Source organism: Moschus berezovskii, chromosome 22, assembly GCF_049115385.1.
Source record: "Moschus berezovskii isolate FMDL1 chromosome 22, NW_MosBer_1.0, whole genome shotgun sequence".
NCBI lineage: Eukaryota > Metazoa > Chordata > Mammalia > Artiodactyla > Moschidae > Moschus > Moschus berezovskii.
Window position 1 is genome coordinate 41,466,327 of NC_142481.1, and position 21,655 is coordinate 41,487,981.

At 41.5% G+C, this 21,655-nt stretch overlaps 1 protein-coding gene across 3 annotated transcripts in view; it reads right to left on the reverse strand.

The window, feature by feature from the left end:
* FTO (FTO alpha-ketoglutarate dependent dioxygenase) overlaps nt 1–21,655 on the reverse strand; it is a 439,075-nt gene that overhangs the window by 238,783 nt on the left and 178,637 nt on the right. For all 3 annotated transcript variants that reach the window (XM_055412757.2, XM_088830202.1, XM_088830203.1), the window contains exons 6-7: nt 15,289–15,432; nt 4,174–4,293 (exon numbers count right to left, since the gene is read on the reverse strand). In XM_055412757.2, the coding sequence (XP_055268732.1) occupies nt 4,174–4,293; nt 15,289–15,432 (264 nt within the window). The remainder of the gene's footprint in view (nt 1–4,173; nt 4,294–15,288; nt 15,433–21,655) is intronic.

The following is a 21,655-nucleotide window of genomic DNA, read 5'->3' on the forward strand; positions in this document are numbered from 1 at the left end:
AGCATTTGTCTAAAAGGATCATCATTTTGGTCGTGTATTCCCTGGAAGCCAAGTGAGTGCATTCAGAAAGGCTGTTTGGATTAGTCTAATTCTATAGAATCCAAATGTGCACCAAACACTGCACTTTTTATGTTAAATTGCTGTTGAATTTGTTAACCCACAACTGATTTCCTGTGTTAAGGAATCCTGGAGATTACAGCTAACTTGAAGCAACAGGGATAATTCTGGACAGTTAATGGTACATTTGTCTGCATTTTCTTGAAAGGCTTAGTTACCATTCGGGGGCCTCAAACTGGTAGCTCAACATTGCCCCCTACTGCTCACAAATGAAAAAATCGGAGGCAGGTTGGTTCAAAGTAGGAATGTAACCAGCCAGTGCCAATTCCATGCCCACATAACTATCGGATGGCATGGCAATACCAGTCACAGAATCACAGACTTTTCCAATGATCATTCTCGTCTCTTCCAATAGAAAAAGTACATTATTATGAATTTGTTAAAAGTCATTACAAAAAGGCTTGAAGCAATGCTTAAATTTAATTTAGAAGTGTCATTCCTTTTATCTTGGCCCAAACCTTCACTCTGCTGATAACCATCATCCTTAGACTTGCTGAGACACAGAGCCCATTGATTTCACTCAGAACACTCAGTAAAACCATACCAACTGCAATGAAACTGGCTCTGGCCAATTCCCAAGACTGTTCTTTTTAGTATTTTTACACAAGAGTTATGAAGAACAGATAGTTTATCTAATGTGCTAGCACCACCAAATTAAATATATATAATATATAAAACTAAATAGTTTAAGTGAATTCGTAATGAACATCACTGGGTAAGCTCACAAAGCCAAAGATTCCATTTAAAAAAAAAAAAAAGAAGCCCTTGAACAAAATCAATTCAAAAATACATTTTTAAAATACTACGAGTGAGTTTCTTTCTTATTTCACCAACTCTAATTGTTTAATTGTTACAGTTTGCCAACTCTAATTCAAAGAACTGTTAAATTACAGTCCCAAAGTCAAACCTATGTCTTAAGATCAAGGTTCAGCAAGTAAAGAAGTTCTAACTCGTATGTGCATGTTAAGTCGCTTCGGTCATATCTGACTCTGCAACCCCATTGACTGTAGCCTGCCAGGCTCCTCTGTCCATGGGGATTCTCCAGGCAAGAATAATGGAGTGGGTCACCATGCCCCTCTCCAGGGAATCTTACCAATCCAGGGATTGAATCCACATCTCCAGCAGCTCCTGACTTGCAGGTGGATTCTTTACCACTGAGCCACCAGGGAAGTTTCTAACCCACGTAGATAAAGAGATAAAACCAGTACTACACAGTGAAAAAGAAATTCTTTCAAAATGACGCTGCCTTTATATATACATCCCAGGAAAAACAGGAGAATACCCTGCACAGCCTAATTTTAGGAAGAGAACTAACTGAGGAAATTTCAGCACGAAATTTTCATCACCTCCGATCCAGTTGTACAGTGCTCCGTTTTGAACTGATTCATGTCTTTGGAGAAATCAATTTTTGTGATACTGTTAGTACACTAAAAGGATTACAACATTCCTCCCCCTAAACATACATCCATGAAAAGGTGTGGTTTAGAGATTTAAGGACAAGGCTGGATAGCTGGGACTTCTAGATTCTGATTCGGACTTTCAAACTGGGGTGCCATCACAGTTGTGACTTGGTATTTTCATTATTATAAAATAGGGACTAGCAAGAACTACCCATTTTTGCAAATTGGTTCACTGTTTCTAGCACATCTCATAAAGTATGCACAGCGGTATTCTCTCAAGAGTTTAGCAGGCTTTTATCACTTTTCCACTACATTCCAAACTTGACGATCTGGAGGTAGAACAGTGAGGAGGTGCAGGGCATGACCCTAGAGCCGGTCTTCCTGAGTTCTAACTCCAATTCCCCGACTTAGCTGTATGACCTTGAGGAAGTTAGGGAAACCTTTTGTGCTCCAGTCTCCTTGGGCTTCCCTGGTGGCTCAGACGGTAAAGAATCCGCCTGCAATGCAGGAGACCCCAGTTCAATCCCTGGGTCAGGAAGATCCGCTGGAGACAGGATAGGCTACCCAGGCCAGTATTCTTGGGCTTCCTTGGTGGCTCAGCTGATAAAGAATCTGCCCGCAATGCGGGAGACTCAGATTCGACCCCTGGGTGGAGAAGATCCCCTGAGAAGGGAATGGCAACCCACTCCAGTATTTTTGCCTGGAAAATCCCCATGGACAGAGGAGTCCATGGGTTGCAAAGAGTCAGACACAACTAAGTGACTAACACACAATACAACACAAAACTCTCTGTGTAAAATGGGAGAAAAATACCTATTTTATGCAATTATCATAGAAATTAAATAAATTATATATATAATATTTAGAATAGTGTATGGAACTTAATAAGTATCATGTGTGTGCATGCATGCTCAGTCACTAAGTTGTGTCCAACTCTGCAACCCCTTGGACTGTAGCCCACCAGGCTCCTATGTCCATGGACTTTTCCAGGCAATAACATTGGAGTGGGTTGCCATTTCCTTCTCCAGGGGCTCTTCCCAACCCAGGGATCAAACCCGTGTCTCCTGCCTTGGTGGGTGGATTCTTTACCACTGGGTCACCTGGGAAGCCCCGTTTGCATTATTACTAACTACTATTTAAATTTAGACTTAACCCAAATGGCCTCAACATACCTTCCAGTGAGAGTTCCTACTACACATGCCCTGAATTCCATGCTCTGGTCACGCTGTACCCCCTTGAGATCTTGTTTTTACAGTGACTGGGACCTAATGCTTCTCTCCGAATGCCTTATGCAACCAACCCTCCCTCTCCCCACCCAAGGTCCCCCAAAGCCACATCTGTTGTTCACAACTGTCCCAGCTCCAATGCTCTGAATTTAATACTCCTGCCTCTGGACAGTGATCTTTTTCTTTAAATCTCTATTACAGGATTTCACTTGAGTTAATGTAACACCTGCTTATATTCGCGCTTCTCCCCCTGTTAAAGCGAATGCAGTGGTTAAGGGCTCAAGCTCCAGAGCCAGGCGGCCTGGGATTCAATCTCCCTCTGCCACTGGCTCCATGACCCTGGGCGAGGCATTTCATTTCTCTAGGCCTTGGTTTTCACGGCTATAAACTGACAGTTTCTGCACCTCACCAGACTGTCGTAAGAACTTTACCAGTTTAACTTTAAAAGTTAATATAGGGAAAACTCTTAGAATAGTGCCTGGTGCCAATAAAAATGCAGATGAAGTTCAGGAATTATTGCTGCATGGCTCTCATGATCGCTTCCCAACATATGTCTAATACGGCGCCTTGCACATAGGAAAAGTGAGAAGTGAAAGTCACTCAGTTTTGTGTCCGACTCTTTTCGACCCTATGGACTCCAGGCCAGGATACTGGAGTGGGTAACCTTTCCCTTCTCCAAGGGGATCTTCCCAACCCAGGGATCGAACCCAGGTCTCCTGCATTGCAGGCGGATTCTTTACCAGCTGAGCAACAAGGGAAGCCCAAGAATACTGGACTGGGCAACCGATCCCTTCGCCAGCAGATCTCCCCAACCCAGGAAGTGAACAGGGGTCTCCTGCATTGCAGGCGGATTCTTTACCAACTGAGCTATTAGCGAAGCCCTGCACATAGGAGGTGCTCAGTAAAGGTTCACTGCACTGAACTCAGCTTGTGCTGATCAAATCTTGGCTGTTCCCATTACCTTACAAAGAGTAAGTACAGTGGATTTACAATGTTGTGTTAGTTTCAGGTGCAGACCAAAGCCACAAATACCAAAGCATATATATATATACACACATATATAAACCTATTCTTTTTCAGATTCTTTTCCATTATAGCTTATTACAAAATACTGAGTAGAGTCCCCTGTGCTATACAATAGATCCTTTCTGATTATCTATTTTATACATAGTAGTGTGTCTATATTAATCCTAAACTCCCAATTTATCCCTCCTCGCCTCCCTTTCCCCTCTGGTAACCATAAATTGGTTTTCCATGTCTGTGAGTCAACTTCCGTTTTGAAGATAATTTTATTTGCATCATTACTTTAGATTCCACATATAAGCTATATCATATGATGTTTGTCTTTTTCTTGCATGTACCCATGCAAAGGCAGCAGCCAAGGACTGACAGAGCACAACATCCCAAGAAATCCATTCCCAGATACTTACCAACCATTCCATCTTCCTCCACATCTCTTCTAGCTGACTCATGGGCTGACACCACCAGTCAGTGCACTTTTTATATCGACTGCCTTGAAACCAATACTGTCTCAGCCATTCAAACTCGACCTGGGGATCATAAAGACAAGACCGCAGTTATAACTTCCTCACGATGGACAATCAAGGACAATGAACTTTGTCACTCAATTCTCCTCCAGTAACTTCACAGCCATAGGGTGAGAAAAAGTGAGAAAAGCTCAGCCTAACCAGTTCCCAATATAACTCAAAGTCTCTGGAGCCTTTTCACAAAGTCAAGGAGGAAGCATACTTTGAGCTTAGTGAGACAACCCAGGTCAGGCTGGGGAGGGGGTTTTCAGTCAACATCCATCACTCAGATATGAGGAAGCTATCAGTCAATCACAACAAATCCTGAGATCCTAAAGCATATGACAGCCTGCGCTGTGTAGGGTGGGAAAGGCATAATCAAACAAAATACGTTTTCATTAAACATCTTTATTAAGGATTAGTACCGTAAGGAGATCAAACCAGTCAGTTCTAAAGGAAATCAACCCTGAATATTCACTGGAAGGACTGAAGCTGAAGCTCTAATACTTTGGCCACCTAATGCGAAGAGCCGAGTCATTGGAAAGACCCTCACGCTGAGAAAGAGTGAAGGCAAAAGGAGAAGAGGGCGGCAGAGGATGACATCGTTAGATGGCTCAATGGACATGAATCTGAGCAAACTCCGGGAGACAGTGAAGGACAGGGAAGCCTGGCGTGCTGTAGTCCATGGGGCTGCAAAGAGTGAGACATGACTTAGCGACAGAAAAACAACAACAAAAATAGCAAAACACAGACACATATTAGGAGGTACCAATTTTAAGTATTTTTAGATCTAAAATAAACAAGGAATTTACCCATGGGCCAGGAGGAGCTGGCAGGAAGGTGTTCATGTAACTGAACAATATAAAGTTAATTATGGAGGCACACATTATACCTACTGAGCCATTCTAATTGTCACTTTCAATTCAGTCAGGGCAAATGACAGTAGGCAAAACGCACAGTAGAGCCACTAATCATTTCTCTCCCTTCCTGAGAACCTACTATGGTAAACTTCAGCTATCTCTCTCCTCAGCACCCTTTTACTCTAGCCAAATCCCACGAGTCATCGGGTAACCCACTGCCTTTCCCAGTCAGTCCATGCAGTCTGGGCAGCACTCTACTTCTAACACCAGGAGTGGAACGTGCAACCCTATCTGAGCCAATCAGCCCACCACACTTCTCCAGCCACAGAAATGGGATTGGGGAAAACAGGCATATGATCAATCAGAATAAGACTGTCAGAAGATTCAGGAAAAGGATTCTGCAACCATTTTGCAGAAATGGAAGAATGGAGGCAACACAGCAGGAAGCAGCTACAACACGAACAGATTAAAAAACCAGGTCCTAGTCAAATCAGCTGACTCTTGATCAAGCTATTCCTGAAGCCCCTTTGGCTTAAACCATTTCAGACTGAGTTTTCTGCTTCCTGCACTGAAATAATCCTAACATATGTAGGTGAGAGACCAACTTAAGCTTTAAAAAAATAAGAAGTTGTTGCCGATGTATTTTCTATCACTTATCTTCAACTTGAAAAGCAAATTTTACCATCAAAGTACACTTCATTCATCCCAAAGCTCTTTTTACTTCTGCTGTCTAAAGAAATGTAGAGCTTTCACAGCTTAATATTGGTTAAGGTTGGCTTTACTAAGGTAATCATGTTCCATATACAGACACAGAGTTATTATAGTCTTCACCTGTTACCACAAAGAATTTTTTGTTTGTTTATCCATGCTGAACTTTCATGAGGCAAACAAAAGCAACCTGTGAAGATTTAACAATGGGGAAAATCACTCAAATAACTAACCTGAGAACACCAAGTCATATGAAAGGGTTTTAGTTTACATTAACTAAATGTTTGTTTGATATGTAGAACTGATTTCAGTTAAAGCTGTTTAAACAGGAAAAAAAGGGAATGTAGACAATATTCAGACAATAGCTGCTAAACCTTATCTGTGGTATTAAAAGACAGTGGTTAACAGAGGTAAACTTAACTGCTTTGAAAGGAAAATGAATACAAGTGTAATTCAACTTCTCTGAAAATACAGGTTTAACAACATTATTTATTACAAAGGAAAAAAAGAGTTCTTTTTAGATTTCACATGAAATTTGTTCACATTACAGGAACAGCCTGTCAGCAAAGCATCAAGCCCCTATGTTAGGGAGAGTTGAAAGGGTTTTGCTTTTAGTTTTTTTTTAACCTTTGGGCTGGTTATTTCCATTATGGGAATAAAACATACAAGCCTTGGCAACCATGATATCCCAGGAAACAAAATAATTATCGTTTGTAATTAGTTCATTCAGCCTGTAAAGGTACAATAGAGTCTGGATTTCAGTAAATGAAAACTCAGAAGAGTGGAGAATACTTGGAAGCTCTGCTATAGGACAAGGAAGCAAAAAAAAAAAATTGTCCATTTTAATAAATAATGATGTTCACTTCCTCTTTAGATGCCCCAACTATCTTTTGAAGCAGACAGTGTCATGGTTAAGAATAAAGTCTCTGGAGTCAGTTCCAGGCTCCACTCCTGAACAGCTCTGTCATCTGTAAAATAATTACATAATCACCACATAGTTTTGTGGTGAGGATTAAGTGGGTTAATAATGAACAGCCAAACATGCCAGACACTTGGGAGATACTAAGAATACAGACCAAAGGAAACCACAAGGCCCAGCACTCCTTGTCCTCAAGAATCTCACAATCTTATGAAATTTTTGAGCAAGAAAAGTTTTAATAACCATGTCAATTCACGCTCACCTCCTGTTCCACTGAGGCCGGTCCAGAAAAGTTCAACCCCTGAAACTTATACCCAACAGAGTTTTTCTCAGGAGTGGAAGTACTGCCCATGAGATACAATCTTTGTGGGCATGAAACCCACTGGCATGCATTTTAATTAACTCTGTAACCTGGCTTTTTCACTTTGACATTGTGGGCAAAAAATATTACAGGATATTCATCAAATGCTGCCCTCGTCAGTTCTAACATTGCCAAGATAAGCAGTTGGCACTTTCCTTAAAATTAATTAAGAAAGCAAAAAGTATTTCCAGCTGCCTGATTCCGTTTGAGTTACCAAAATAAAAGCAGTCGTCCACCCTTCTACCCCAAAGTCTGCTGATAAGGGAGGAAAGAGGCAGGGCAGATGCTGCACAAAACCAAAGGGCCAGGACTCAGAATAGAGCACAAATCCTACTACTTCAAGGCTGAAAAGAATCAGTCTCACTATACTGGCTGACTGACAATGGTCTAGCCATGACTAGAGGAGGCTCTTCAACCCTTCTCCAGAAGGTAGTCCCTCCCATCAGGCTCTCAGCGTCTCTTGAGGTGCTGTCATTGTTCATGATGCTTTTAAACCACACTCCCAGGTTTCAGACATGCACTTAACGGAAATTCACTATTATCTGATCTTTAGCGTAATGGCAATAAAATGATATGTAATATCCACAGGTGTCAGAGGCACATTGATAAGTCTAGAGAACTTGCAGGATCTTGAAGGGCCTTCTGAATCGTCAGAGAAAAATGAATATGTTTCCAACAATGTTAGTTACGTAGCTGTGACCCAGAGAATCATCTCTTAGAACCTTTCTAATTCACCTGCACCTGACTGCTCTGTGGGATAGTCAAAAGAGAGGTCAGTCAAGAAAAGCTTCTCTCCTAGCAATGTCTAGAAAAATCTGAAGGTGAAGCACAACAGAATCCATCTGCTGACCTGAACCATAGTCACTGGGAACTTAGGCAATGGGGAGCAAGGCTTATAAGATTCCCAAATCACATTTCTGAGTCACTACATCATTGTACAGTTGGAAATCATTTGCACCACTCTTAAAGGTAAGCAAAGAAGTCACCTACTTCTGCCAAGTTAGTTTCAATCCATGGTTTGATCCCAGGTCAGCTTATGCATGAGGGGTGGGAACATGCCCACAGGGGTAAAAGTCTCACTGTAATAAATAAGTATTTTCAAGCAGAAAGATATTCAGTTCAGTTCAGTTCAGTCGCTCAGTCGTGTCTGACTCTCCGCGACCCCATGAATCACAGCACGCCAGGCTTCCCTGTCCATCACCAACTCCCGGAGTACACTCAAACTCATGTCCACAGAGTCGGTGATGCCATCCAGCCATCTCATTCTCTGTCGTCCCCTTCTCCTCCCGCCCCCAACCTTTCCCAGCATCAGAGTCTTTTCCAGTGAGTCAACTCGTCGCATGAGGTGGCCAAAGTATTGCAGTTTCAGCTTTAGCATCAGTCCCTCCAATGAACATCCAGGATTGATCTCCTTTAGAATGGACTGGTTGGATCTCCTTGCAGTACAAGGGACTCTCAAGAGTCTTCTCCAACACCACAGTTCAAAAGCATCGATTCTTCGGCGATCAGCTTTCTTCACAGTCCAACTCTCACATCCATACATGACCATGGGAAAAACCATAGCCTTGACTAGACGGACCTTTGTTGGCAAAATAATGTCTCTGCTTTTTAATATACTATCTAGGTTGGTCATAACTTTCCTTCCAAGGAGCAAGCGTCTTTTAATTTCATGGCTGCAATCAGCATCCGCAGTGATTTTGGAGCCCAAAAAAATAAAGTCTGACACTGTTTCCACTGTTTCCCCATCTATTTCCCATGAAGTGATGGGACCAGATACCATGATCTTTGTTTTCTGAATGTTGAGCTTCAAGCCAACCTTTTCACTCTCCTCTTTCACTTTCATCAAGAGGCTTTTGAGTTCCTCTTCACTTTCTGCCATAAGGGTGGTGTCATCTGCATATCTGAGGTTATTGATATTTCTCCCAGCAATCTTGATTCCAGCTTGTGCTTCTTCCAGCCCAGCGTTCCTCATGATGTACTCTGCATATAAGTTAAATAAGCAAGGTGACAATATACAACCTTGACGTACACCTTTTCCTATTTGGAACCAGTCTGTTGTTCCATGTCCAGTTCTAACTGTTGCTTCCTGACCTGCATACAGGTTTCTCAAGAGGCAGGTCAGGTGGTCTGGGATTCCCATCTCTTTCAGAATGTTCCACAGTTTATTGTGATCCACACAGTCAAAGGCTTTGGCATAGTCAATGAAGCAGAAATAGATGCTCTTCTGGAACTCTCTTGCTTTCTCCAGGATCCAGCGGATGTTGGCAATTTGATCTCTGGTGCCTCTGCCTTTTCTAAAACCTGCTTGAACATCTGGGAGTTCACGGTTTACATACTGCTGAAGCCTGGCTTGGAGAATTTTGAGCATGACTTTACTAGCGTGTGAGATGAGTGCAACTGTGCGGTAGTTTGAGCATTCTTTGGCATTGCCTTTCTTTGGGATTGGAATGAAGACTGACCTCTTCCAGTCCTGTGGCCACTGATGAGTTTTCCAAATTTGCTGGCATATTGAGTGCAGCACTTTCACAGCATGATCTTTCAGGATTTGAAATAGCTCAACTGGAATTCCATCACCTCCACTAGCTTTGTTCGTAGTGATGCTCTCTAAGGCCCACTTGACTTCACATTCCAAGATGTCTGGCTCTAGGTCAGTGATCACGTTATCGTGACTGTCTTGGTCGTGAAGATCTTTTTTGTACAGTTCTTCTGTGTATTCCTGCCACCTCTTCTTAATATCTTCTGCTTCTGTTAGGTCCATACCATTTCTGTCCTTTATCGAGCTCATCTTTGCATGAAATGTTCCCTTGGAATCTCTAATTTTCTTGAAGAGATCTCTTGTTTTTCCTATTCTGTTGTTTTCCTCTATTTCTTTGCATTGATCACTGAGGAAGGCTTTCTTATCTCTCCTTGCTATTCTTTGGAACTCTGCATTCAGATGCTTATATCTTTCCTTTTCTCCTTTGCTTTTCCCCTCTCTTCTTTTCACAGCTATTTGTAAGGCCTCCTCAGACAGCCATTTCGCTCTTCTGCATTTCTTTTCCATGGGGATGGTCTTGGTCCCTGTCTCCTGCACAATGTCACGAACCTCCGTCCAGAGTTCATCAGGCACTCTATCAATCAGATCTAGTCCCTCAAATCTATTTCTCACTTCCACTGTATAATCATAAGGGATTTGATTGAGGTCATATCTCAATGGTCTAGTGGTTTTCCCTACTTTCTTCAATTTAAGTCTGAATTTGGCAATAAGGAGTTCATGACCTGAGCCACAGTCAGCTCCTGGTCTTGTTTTCGCTAACTGTATACAGCTTCTCCATCTTTGGTTGCAAAGAATATAATCTATCTGATTTCGGTGTTGACCATCTGGTGATGTCCATGTGTAGAGTCTTCTCTTGTGTTGTTGGAAGAGGGTGTTTGCTATGACCAGTGCATTCTCTTGACAAAACTCTATTAGCCTTTGCCCTGCTTCATTCCGTGCTCCAAGGCCAAATTTGCCAGTTACTCCAGGTGTTTCTTGACTTCCTACTTTTGCATTCCAGTCCCCTATAATGAAAAGGACATCTTTTTTGGGTGTTAGTTCTAAAAGGTCTTGTAGGTCTTCATAGAACCGATTAACTTCGGCTTCTTCAGCATTACTGGTTGGGGCATAGGCCTGGATTACTGTAATATTGAATGGTTTGCCTTGGAAACGAACAGAAATATTAATATCTAATATTAAATATTAGAACAGGGAGAGATGCTAAGGTCCAATCTACAAAGAGTAAATCCATGAAAGCCCTTTACCAGGAGTTCTAAGGAAGATGCAGGTCTGATCAGGACAAAATGAGAACCAAATGATGACATCAAATAGTAATGGGTTGGCCAAAAAGTTCATTTGGCCAACATATTATGTTCATAACATCTTATGTTTGCAACATCTTATGGAAAAACCTGAATGAAGTTTTTGGCCATGGAAAAACTTAAATGAACTTTCTGGCCGTGGAAAAACTTGAACGAACTTTTTTGGCCAACCCAATACACTCTCCTAGAGGAAATTTACTAAGTGACAAGAATGAATTCCACATTTTAAAAATTTTAAGAAGGAAAACACTATTATATACACACAGAGGAAAGTTCTATTAAACGTGACCAAAAATCTGTTTAAGCATCTTAAATTGGAAAAACAGTATATCCTTCAGGTACTGAGTTCCAATCTCCAAAGTCCCCAAACTGCTTAGTTAGAAACTATCTAAGACAAGGAAAACCAATCCCAGTTAAACCCGCACAGCCCAAAAGTCTGCAGACATAAAACCAAGGGCTTCATCCTATAATTAGTCCAGCAGAGGCCTTTGAGAGAGAGGAAAGCACACAGTGAGAAGTGTGGAAAGGATTATGGACACTCATGCTCTCATTCACACAACAGAACACAGAAGAGTGTGAGCATGCCAACTCACACAGCAAGAAGAGTATCTGATGATGTGCCCTGACATACGGAATTCATTCTGAAAGCAAGGACATGACCTTGACGAATCAAAGACTGGGGGATTGGAGAAGACTGGTAAACGTGCTACTTAGATTTAAGACCTCCCCATTCAAGCCAAGGCTAGCCTCAAGGGGCTAACATTTCTGATACATCTCTGCCCCCATCCCCACCCCACTAACATATACAATGTCAAAAGCAGCCAGCCACTTTCTGAAGCACATGGGCTCAGATGACAGCATTTTTCCTCTGGTTAGATAAACAGTGTGATTTTACAGACGACCCCCACCCATCACTGGTAACAAAACATCGCAGTCAGTCACAGAAGACCAGAAAGGATGGAAAAGAGCCCACATGTGTGTTAAGGAACACATCCACCCTGGTGCATCGCTAGCCTGGCTCCTAAAACTGCACGGTGTTTCCAGAAGGCAGTATGGAGTAAGACATAACTCTGCATCCAAGTCTAACTGAGTGAGGTCACCGGGCCCACAGGTGCTTCTCTTTCCTCAAGTTCTGGTTCTCAGCAGTGTCTCCTGCAGGAATTGGTGGCAGAGAACACAGGCCACTCAGCAGACAAAAGGGACTGAGGAACGTCACCCCTGGGTTTAGCTGAGCGTTAGAAGTGATTATTATTTCCCTAAAAGGCAGAATTTCTCTGCCTTTGGTTCTAGAAATTACGGCATATTTCACAAAGTACAGAGCAGCTCATAAGATAATTAAATATCTTTTTAAAGATATTACATGACGTTGAAATAGAGACACAGATGTAGAGAACAAATGTATCGACACGAAGCAGGGAAAGTGGGGGAAAAATTGAGAAACAGAGTGACATTTACATACTACTATGTATAAAACAGATAACTAATAAGAACCTACTGTACAGCACAGGGGGGAAGGAAGTGGTACTAAACATATAGGACATATGTTAAGTTAAATGCATTCCAACATACAGGAGGTACAGACAAATACTGTTTGATTCCACTTACATGAGAATAGGGAAATCCATGGAGTCAGAAAGTACACTGGTAGATGCCAGGGGTCAGGGGTGTGGTGGGGCAGGGCGGCTGAGGACAGGGAATGGGGACTTAAGTGTTTAATGGGGATAGAGTTTAGTGTTTAACAGGGACAGAGTTTCAGTTTAGGAAAGCTAAAAATTTGGGAGACGGATGATGGTGAGAGTTGTACCACAAGGTGAACCATAGTGCTACTGAACCATACAGGTAAATACGTTTAAAATAGTGTTTTATATTATGTGACTTGTATCACAGTAAAAAAAAAAAAATAGAAAGAAAATATTAATGGCTCTGTGTGAATACTGTTCTCTGCTCAAAACCCCTCAGTGGTTCCCTATTACCCTCAAAGTAAAAAGGAAAGTCCTGGTCCTTACAGACACCTCCAATAACCAATACAACCTTCGGCTCCTTGTCCCCTGGCACCGTCTCCAAGACCTCATCTCCTGGAACTCTCAGCCTCCCTCCCACCACTTACACAGGGCTGGCCCTCAGCTAGTCCATGGACACCAGGCACTCTCCCACTGCACAGCCCATGCAGAGGTTTTCCCTCTGCCTGAAACACTGTGATCTGGATATCCACATGGCTCCCTCCCTCACCTCCTTCAAGTCTCTGCTCAAAGGACATCTTACAGTGGGGATGCTCTCTGCTTATCTCAATCCCCTCTACTTTAACTTTTCCCAACATATTATGTAATGATCTGATGGAGAGTGTTTATTGTTTATCATCATCTCCCTGCACTAGAATGTCTATTTTACTTACCAGTCTATCCGAAAGAGGTAAAGCGTCTGCCTACAGTGCGGAAGACCTGGGTTCAATCTCTGGGTCGGGAAGATCTCCTGGAGAAGGAAATGGCCACCCACTCCAGTATTCTTGCCTGGAAAATCCCATGGATGGAGGAGCCTAGTAGACTACAGTCCATGGGGTCACAAAGAGTTGGACATGACTGAGCGACTTCACTTCACTTATCCAAAAGCACCTGGAAAGACTGCTTTGTGCATGTTCAGCAATTATTTATTGAAATGATGACTGAGAATATTTTTGTATTCCAAATTCTCCACCAATCGTTGTAACTATATCAAAGAAAAAGTCTTTGATTGATGATAATCTTCAATGATTCTCTAGCATTTGGTAACTTTTTTTTTTTTAAAGGTATATTTACCCAACATAAAGGGCTTCGCAGGTGGCTCAGGGAGTAAAGAATCCACCAGCAATGCAGGAGACACAAGAGATGTGGGTTCAATCCCTGAGTTGAGAGGATCCCCTGGAGGAGGGCATGGAAACCCACTCTAGTATTCTTGCCTGGAAATCCCAGGACAGAGGAGCCTGGCGGGCTACGGTCCATAGGGTTGCAAAGAGTCAGATATGCTGAAGCGACAAAGCACACACGCATGCACCCACTACAAAATTCACCCATTTCAGTGTAGAATTCAGTGACTTTTAGAAAGTGTATGAAGTTCTGCACTAATCTCACATCTTAACATGAAAAATGAAGACTGTAGGCCCAGAACCTTCTTTAGCCAAATGCATCTGCTAGAATAGCATAACATTGCTGTTTACACAGGCTAGCATTTTCTGGTTACTTTTTCTTTTGGCTGCTGATACTGGCTGTCCACTTAAAAGTGGTAATATAAAGCTTCCTTTTTAAAGATTTTTATTTATATAAAAAAATGAGCTGATTCTTTTAAAAGTATTGAAAAGATAACAATAGATACAGTCCAAAGATATAGCAAAAACTGACAGGGTATTCACGAAAATAACAAAGTTTGTGAAACACTAACTCAGGAGACCCAGTCCTGCTGGTCTCACAGGCTTCAGAATTTTGTAAACGAAAGGCATGGCTCCTACAGTTCACCTGCTCTGAGGATTCGCCTTCAGTTTCCATCAGTCCTCGCTGGAAGATTATCCTTCATGGGCCTCTTTCATTTCTACATGCCTTGCCTTTTGTTTCAAACTCTCACTGCAAGGATGTATGTATGGTTAATACCCTTGGAAAATATAATTTCTCTGCCCAGAATAAAGGGCAGGTTTGATAGCAGACTTAGAGGAAAAAGATGTGCCTTGATTTGGAGCAAAGGACAAGCATGCCTACTGCCCATCATGAACAGGTTACCCCAGCCCGGGCTCCTCTCCTATTGCGCTATGCTTAGTCCCTCATTTGTGTCCAACTCTTTTCAACCCCATAGACTGTAGCCTGCCAGGCACCTCTGTCCATGGGGATTCTCTAGGCAAGAATACTAGAGTGGGTTGCCATGCTTTCCTCCAGGAAAATCCTCCAGGATCTTCCCAACCCAGAAATTGAACCTAGGTCTCCCAGATTGCAGTCAGATTCTTTACTATCTGAGCCACTAGGAAAGCCCAAGATTACTGGAATGGGTAGCCTATCCCTTCACCAGCAGATCTCCCCCACCCAGGAAGTGAACAGGGGTCTCCTGCATTGCAGGCGAATTCTTTACCAGCTCAGCTACCAGGGAAGTCCCCTCTCCTATTAACAGAATGTAAACCCTCCATGCACATGCTATCTGGCCCACTGTGCACTGTGGAGACAAAGGCTGGCAGAACTGGCATGAAAATGCTGATGCTCTGGCTACTGTCTTGTAAGCAATGAACCATCCTTGGTCTGTTACACTCACAGCAAACAGTGACCGATTACTTTGTTAGCTACAAGTAGGACAGAATCACCACAGTTCCCGGAAGCCCTTACCTCGTTGTGGATTTCTTCTCCTTGTTTCAAAACCACCGACTCCAAGGACTTCAAAGAGATTTCGCCGTTGTCTGCCTCTTCGCGGACATTCTGCAGGGCCACCTGGCAGCGCTGTAAGATGTATTCCAAGGTCCCCGTCGAGCACTGTGGAGACAGAACCAGCCACCGAGATGATAAGCGAACTCCAAGTTTACCAACACCTCCTTCCTAAGATGTCTGTCCCCTTCCTGGGCATTTACCTGCTGCCCTCACAACTCAGCCTATGCTTCTTAACCCAAGAATGACTACAGCAGCTTTCTCCTTGGGCTCTGTGCTCCCACCTTGGCCTCCCCTGGGCTACTCATGTTGCTGTTTTCTTATTACTTAGGCTTCATATCTCCAAAGAGTAGGCTTCAGGAGGCTAAAGCCCTGTTTCCAAATGTATATACTCTGCATATACCACAGCACCTAGAACTGAGCCTTTTTGCTTGTTTTTGGCCCTATTGTGAGGCATGTGGGATCTTAGTCCCCTGACCAGGGACTGAAGCTGTGCCCCCTGCAGTGGAAGCATGGAGTCTTAACCACTGGACCTCCAGGGAAGTCCCTGAGTCTTAAATATATATATATATGTAAAACAAAAACTTAATAAGTACCTATCGCAAAGTGTTAGTCACTCAGTCGTGTCCGACTCTTTGCGACCCCATGGACTATAGCCTGCCAGGTTCCTCTGTCCATAGGATTTCCCAGGCAAAAATACTGGAGTGGGTTGCCAATCCCTTCTCCGGGGGACCTTCCCGACCCAGGGAGCGAACCTGGGTCTCCTGCATTACAGGCAGATTCTTTACCATCTGAGCCACCGGGTGATAGGCCCTAAGTACCTACTGGAGGAATAACTAATTAACCAAGAAGTCAAGGATGCTGACTTTATCTCAAGTGCACTGCACCTAACAACAAGGGAAATAAAGAGGTAAACAGACAGTGGAACTGGTTCAAAAACACCCAAAATACAACAGCAATGGGGGAAAAAAATGAAGCTATAAGCACAGAGCAAAGGATTCATTTTCCTTTTCGGCAAGAAAGTGTACACTAGGCAGCTGCAAGTCGTTGGCAGAAGAGAATCTTCAAATAGTGGAGAATCTGTGACTCGTGCCCTCAAGGCATGTTCAAAGGCATCACCTAGTACCTGGGCATGAGCAAAAGCACAGGTAAGGGGCCCATCCCTCTTTGATCTGTGGGAGCAAACAGAGGTCAAAGGGACCAACTCCTTTGAATTAGCATATGTCTGAAAAAAAGAGGATGCAGGCAGAGTGTGCATCCGTTTGTTTTGATAATGACACGATTTCCTAGGATGATAAAAAACAAGCTATAAATATCCTTTAGACCCAATGAGGGAAATGTCTCCCCAAAGTATTTTTATTTTATTATTTACAATTTAAACGAATCCCTTCGAAATAACCTTGAAGGCTAATCCCCTGGTACAAAAATTCTTCGCACGGTTACTGCCACTTTACACAATGTGACCTGGGCACGCCTGGGGGGAAAAAAAACCCCGAAGTTTCTGTGCCAAATCCAGAAGCTTGACTAATAGGTATTTTAATATGATGATCCCAAAGTGCTGGGAATAGAAGGGCAGCAGCTCTAATGTGCTACAAAGAAGAAACAAAAACTAGAATTAAATTACCACTTGCCTTTGTCCCACGGGCAACTCTATAACTTTTTTTTTTCATGACATTCTGTCTATAAACATATTCTGCCTGTACCTTTACTTTCCCAAGTATGATGTAACCTCCATGAGAGGCAATTAATTAAAATGCCATCTTCTATAACAAAAGATTAAGAACAACACAGAATTTCCCATCAATAAGGGACCAGTTAAATGAACTCTGGTGAAGCCATGCTTGCTGTCACCAAAAAAAAAAAAAAAAAAGGAGGGGTAGGAATATATATACATTTTCTGGGTGATCAGAAGTCATCTGATATAAAGAGGAAGATGAACTCTAATCACCCAGAAAATGTATATATATATTTCTAAAGAACCTATAATCAGGACTAATTTTTTAGGCAACACCTTTGTTGAGATATATTAATAGCTCACATGTCATAAAATTTACCCACTTAAAGCATATAATTCAATGTTCTTTAGTATATTGAGTTGTGTAACCATCACCTCAGTTAATTTTAGAGCATTTTAATCACTCCAAAAAAGAAACCCTGTCCATTTCAGCAGTCACGCCGTCTCATTTCCACCAGCCTTCCCAGCCCGAGGCAAGCACTAATCTACTTTCTGGGTCTACAGATTTGACTACTCTGTATATGTCATATAAATGAAATCATACAATCTCTGGTCCTGTGTGCCTGGCTTCTTTCACTCAGTCTTATTTTCAAGGTTCCCCCATGTTGAATATGTGTCGGTATCCCATTCCTATTTATTGTCAAATATCATCATCAAATCATTCAGCCATAGAGATATGCCACTTGTTTATCCATTCATCAGAGGATGAACCTTTGGGATCTTTCCACTCTTCGGCTACTATGAATTAAGCTACTATGAACATTCACGTACAAGTTTTCATCTCTCTTGGGTACACACCTAGGCATGGAATTGCTCGGCAATAAGTTAATTCTATATTAACCTTCTGAAGAAGTGCTAGACTGTTTTCCAAAATGGCTGCACCATTTCACATTCCCTCCAGCAAGGTATGAAGGCTTCAATTTCTGCATATCCTCAGCAACACTTGTTACTGTGATTCTGATTATAGCTATCTTCTCATGTGTTTATGGGCCATTTGTATATCTCCTTTAGAGATATGTCTATTCAGATCGTTTACCTTTTTAAAAGATTGGATTCATGTCAAAGTATGGCCAAAACCACCACAACATTGTAAAGCAATTATCCTCCAATTAAAATTAATTAATAAAAATTTTTTTTATTTTAAAAAAGGTTGGATTATTTATATTTTCAATCACTGGCTTGTAAGAGTTCTTCACATATTCTAAAGATGGGAATCTTGTGAGATATGTGACATATATATATTTATAATACATTTACAAATATTTTCTCCCATTCTGTGGGTTGTGTTTTTTACTTTCTTGATAGTAACCTTTGAAGTATCACAGTTTTAGCTTTGATAAAATCCAAATTATCTATTTTTTCTTTGACAGCTTATGCTTTTGGTATCATATCGTTTAAAAAAATTTCCTACTGTAAGAATCACATACTGATAAGTAATTATTCATCAAGGTTAACTAAAATAAAGCAAAAAAATAGTGAAGAATAGTGTGCAGGCTACTAGTTATGTAAGACATTTTAAAAATTATCATTAAATACATATGTGTTTGCTTACATATTTATTAAATATCACTGAAAGGATAAAAAATATCTGATAATATTGGTTGCCTCTGAGGAATAGGAGCTGGTTGGGGTGAGGAGAGACACATATCAACTGTACATGCTTAGATACTTTTTAAGTTTTGAACCATTTCAGTAACTACCTATTCAAAATATAATTATACATAAAATTTAAATTTAGAAAAAACAGATATTCTGTGTTGAATCCCAAGAACATTCTATCACAACCAGAAAAAAAAAAACCCTAAAATCAAATAAAGATTGAGAGTCATCAGACATAATCTAATAACATTTTTGCAACCAAAAACTGAACAGATTTCTTCTGAGTAACTAAAACGAATTTCAGAACATCATTTCCTTAAAACAATCTGCTTCCTACATATTGTGAATAGGCAGAAAATAGCAAATCATTTTGTTTGGCACAGAAAAGAGGTCAAATTTAATACTGCATGAGGTCAAATTTAATACTGCATTTGTAGAACAAGCAAGGCTATAAAGTTGCATGGATTTTCTATATATATACTGAAGGAAACAGCAATGTTAACTATAGTGATGGGGAAAAAAATCTGTTCCCTCTTCTGTTACTGAAAACAGTAAGATGAAATTAAAAGTTTTAAATAAGATAAAAACACAGTCCTGTCACCTTACCCTATTTTATTTTTATTGAGTCTGATTCTTCATCCACACATAGCTGTAATCAATATATACATAGCAACGTATATGCTGTTTGTCACTGTTTGTGCATAAGTATTCCAAACTACCATTTGCAATGCTGCTCCATGAGATGATATTAACAATTAGTGAGTCACATAATATAAAGGCGTTAAGGTTCTATCCAACTTTTCACTATTATTAATCACGCCAGGCAAATAGTTTTTTATATATACTTCTTTTGAACTTTTTCCTAGGTTTGAGATCAAAGATATTATTCAATATCTTTACCATACCATAAAAATATTCATGGTGCTTCAGACATATCCCAATATAGCTCTCCAAAAAGTATGCCAATTAGAAAAACTATCAGAAGTGCATTAATGTACAGTTTCACTGTAACTGCACCAGCATTGAATATTATCATTTTTGACTTCTGGTAGAAATAAAACAGCTAGCTGGCCCACAGACCGTAGTGTGTGCTGACCATGATCTACAATACAGAAAGTAGGATAGTCACATCATTCACATTGTATGTATAACTGGACATGGAACAACAGACTGGTTCCAAATAGGAAAAGGAGTACGTCAAGGTTGTATATTTAACTTATTTAACTTATATGCAGAGTACATCATGAGGAACGCTGGGCTGGAAGAAGCACAAGCTGGAATCAAGATTGACGGGAGAAATATCAATAACCTCAGATATACAGGTGACACCACCCTTATGGCAGAAAGTGAAGAGAAACTAAAAAGCCTCTTGATGAAAGTGAAAGAGGAGACTGAAAAGGTTGACTTGAAGCTCAACATTCAGAAAACAAAGATCATGGCATCTAGTCTTATCACTTCATGGGAAATAGATGGGGAAACAGTGGAAATAGCATCAGACTTTATTTTTTGGGGCTCCAAAATCACTGCGGATGTTGATTGCAGCCATGAAAGTAAAAGACGCTTACTCCTTGGAAGGAAAGTTATGACCAACCTAGATAGCATATTAAAAAGCAGGGACATTACTTTGCCGACCAAGGTCCATCTAGTCAAGGCTATGGTTTTCCCAGTGGTCATGTATGGATGTGAGAGTTGGACTGTGAAGAAAGCTGAGCGCCAAAGAATTGATGCTTTTGAACTGTGGTGTTGGAGAAGACTCTTGAGAGTCCCTTGGACTGCAAGGAGATCCAACCAGTCCATTCTAAAGGAGATCAGTCCTGGGTGTTCATTGGAAGGACTGATGCTAAAGCTGAAACTCCAATACTTTGGCCACCTCATGAGAAGAGGTAACTCATTGGAAAAGACTCTGATGCTGGGAGGGATTGGAGGCAGGAGGAGAAGGGGACAACAGAGAATGAGATGGCTGGATGGCATCACCGACTTGATCGACATGAGTTTGAGTGAATTCCGGGAGTTGGTGATGGACAGGGAGGCCTGGCGTGCTGTGATTCACGGGGTCACAAAGAGTCGGACACAACTGAGCGACTGAACTGAACTGAATCAGTAAAATATCATAAGCTTCAACTGCTGCTGCTGCTGCTAAGTCGCTTCAGTCGTGTCCAACTCTGTGTGACCCCATAGATGGCAGCCCACCAGGCTCCGCCGTCCCTGGGATTCTCCAGGCAAGAACACTGGAGTGGGTTGCCATTTCCTTCTCCAATGCATGAAAGTGAAAAGTGAAAGTGAAGTTGCTCAGTCGCGTGCAACTCTTAGCGATCCCATGGACTGCAGCCTACCAGGCTCTTCCGTCCATGGGATTTTCCAGGCAAGAGTACTGGAGTGGGGTGCCATTGCCTTCTCCGTAAGCTTCAACTAAAGTAGAGATAAAAGATGCAGGTTTGGGACTATATTTTTCTCCTAAGAGCATCACTGTACATCCCCATTTCTTTTCTTTTTTTAATAAATAAATTAATGCTCAAAATTTTCCCTAAAAACTAGAAGACACAAATAAACAGCTATAACAAAACAGAGAAAGCTAAACCTCAGGACATTTTTACAGCACAGCCACTTTAGTAAAGTTGGTCATCTAGGAAAAAAAGAAGACCAAAGGTGTCCTATAAAAACACAGTCTGAAGGGTTCCTTTTGGGAACTTCCGAGTATGTATTTATTGTAGGAGGTGGAGAAGGAAAGATGCCCTGATCTCTTATTTAATTTAAATTTAATTTAAATTGCCTTTGATTTAATCACAAATTTCCATTTGTCTGCTGGACCTCTACATTTAGCAGCTCTAACTCAGACTGTTTAAAAAGTGAACTATATTCCTTCCCCAGTGGCTTAGAACTACCTGCTTACAGTAATGTCATTTCCAAATCACCCAGACGTGCATCCTCAGAGTCACCCAAGAGCCTGGCACATGACAAGCACACAGGAAAGAGGCAGTGGGTTAGTGTGTTCATTCG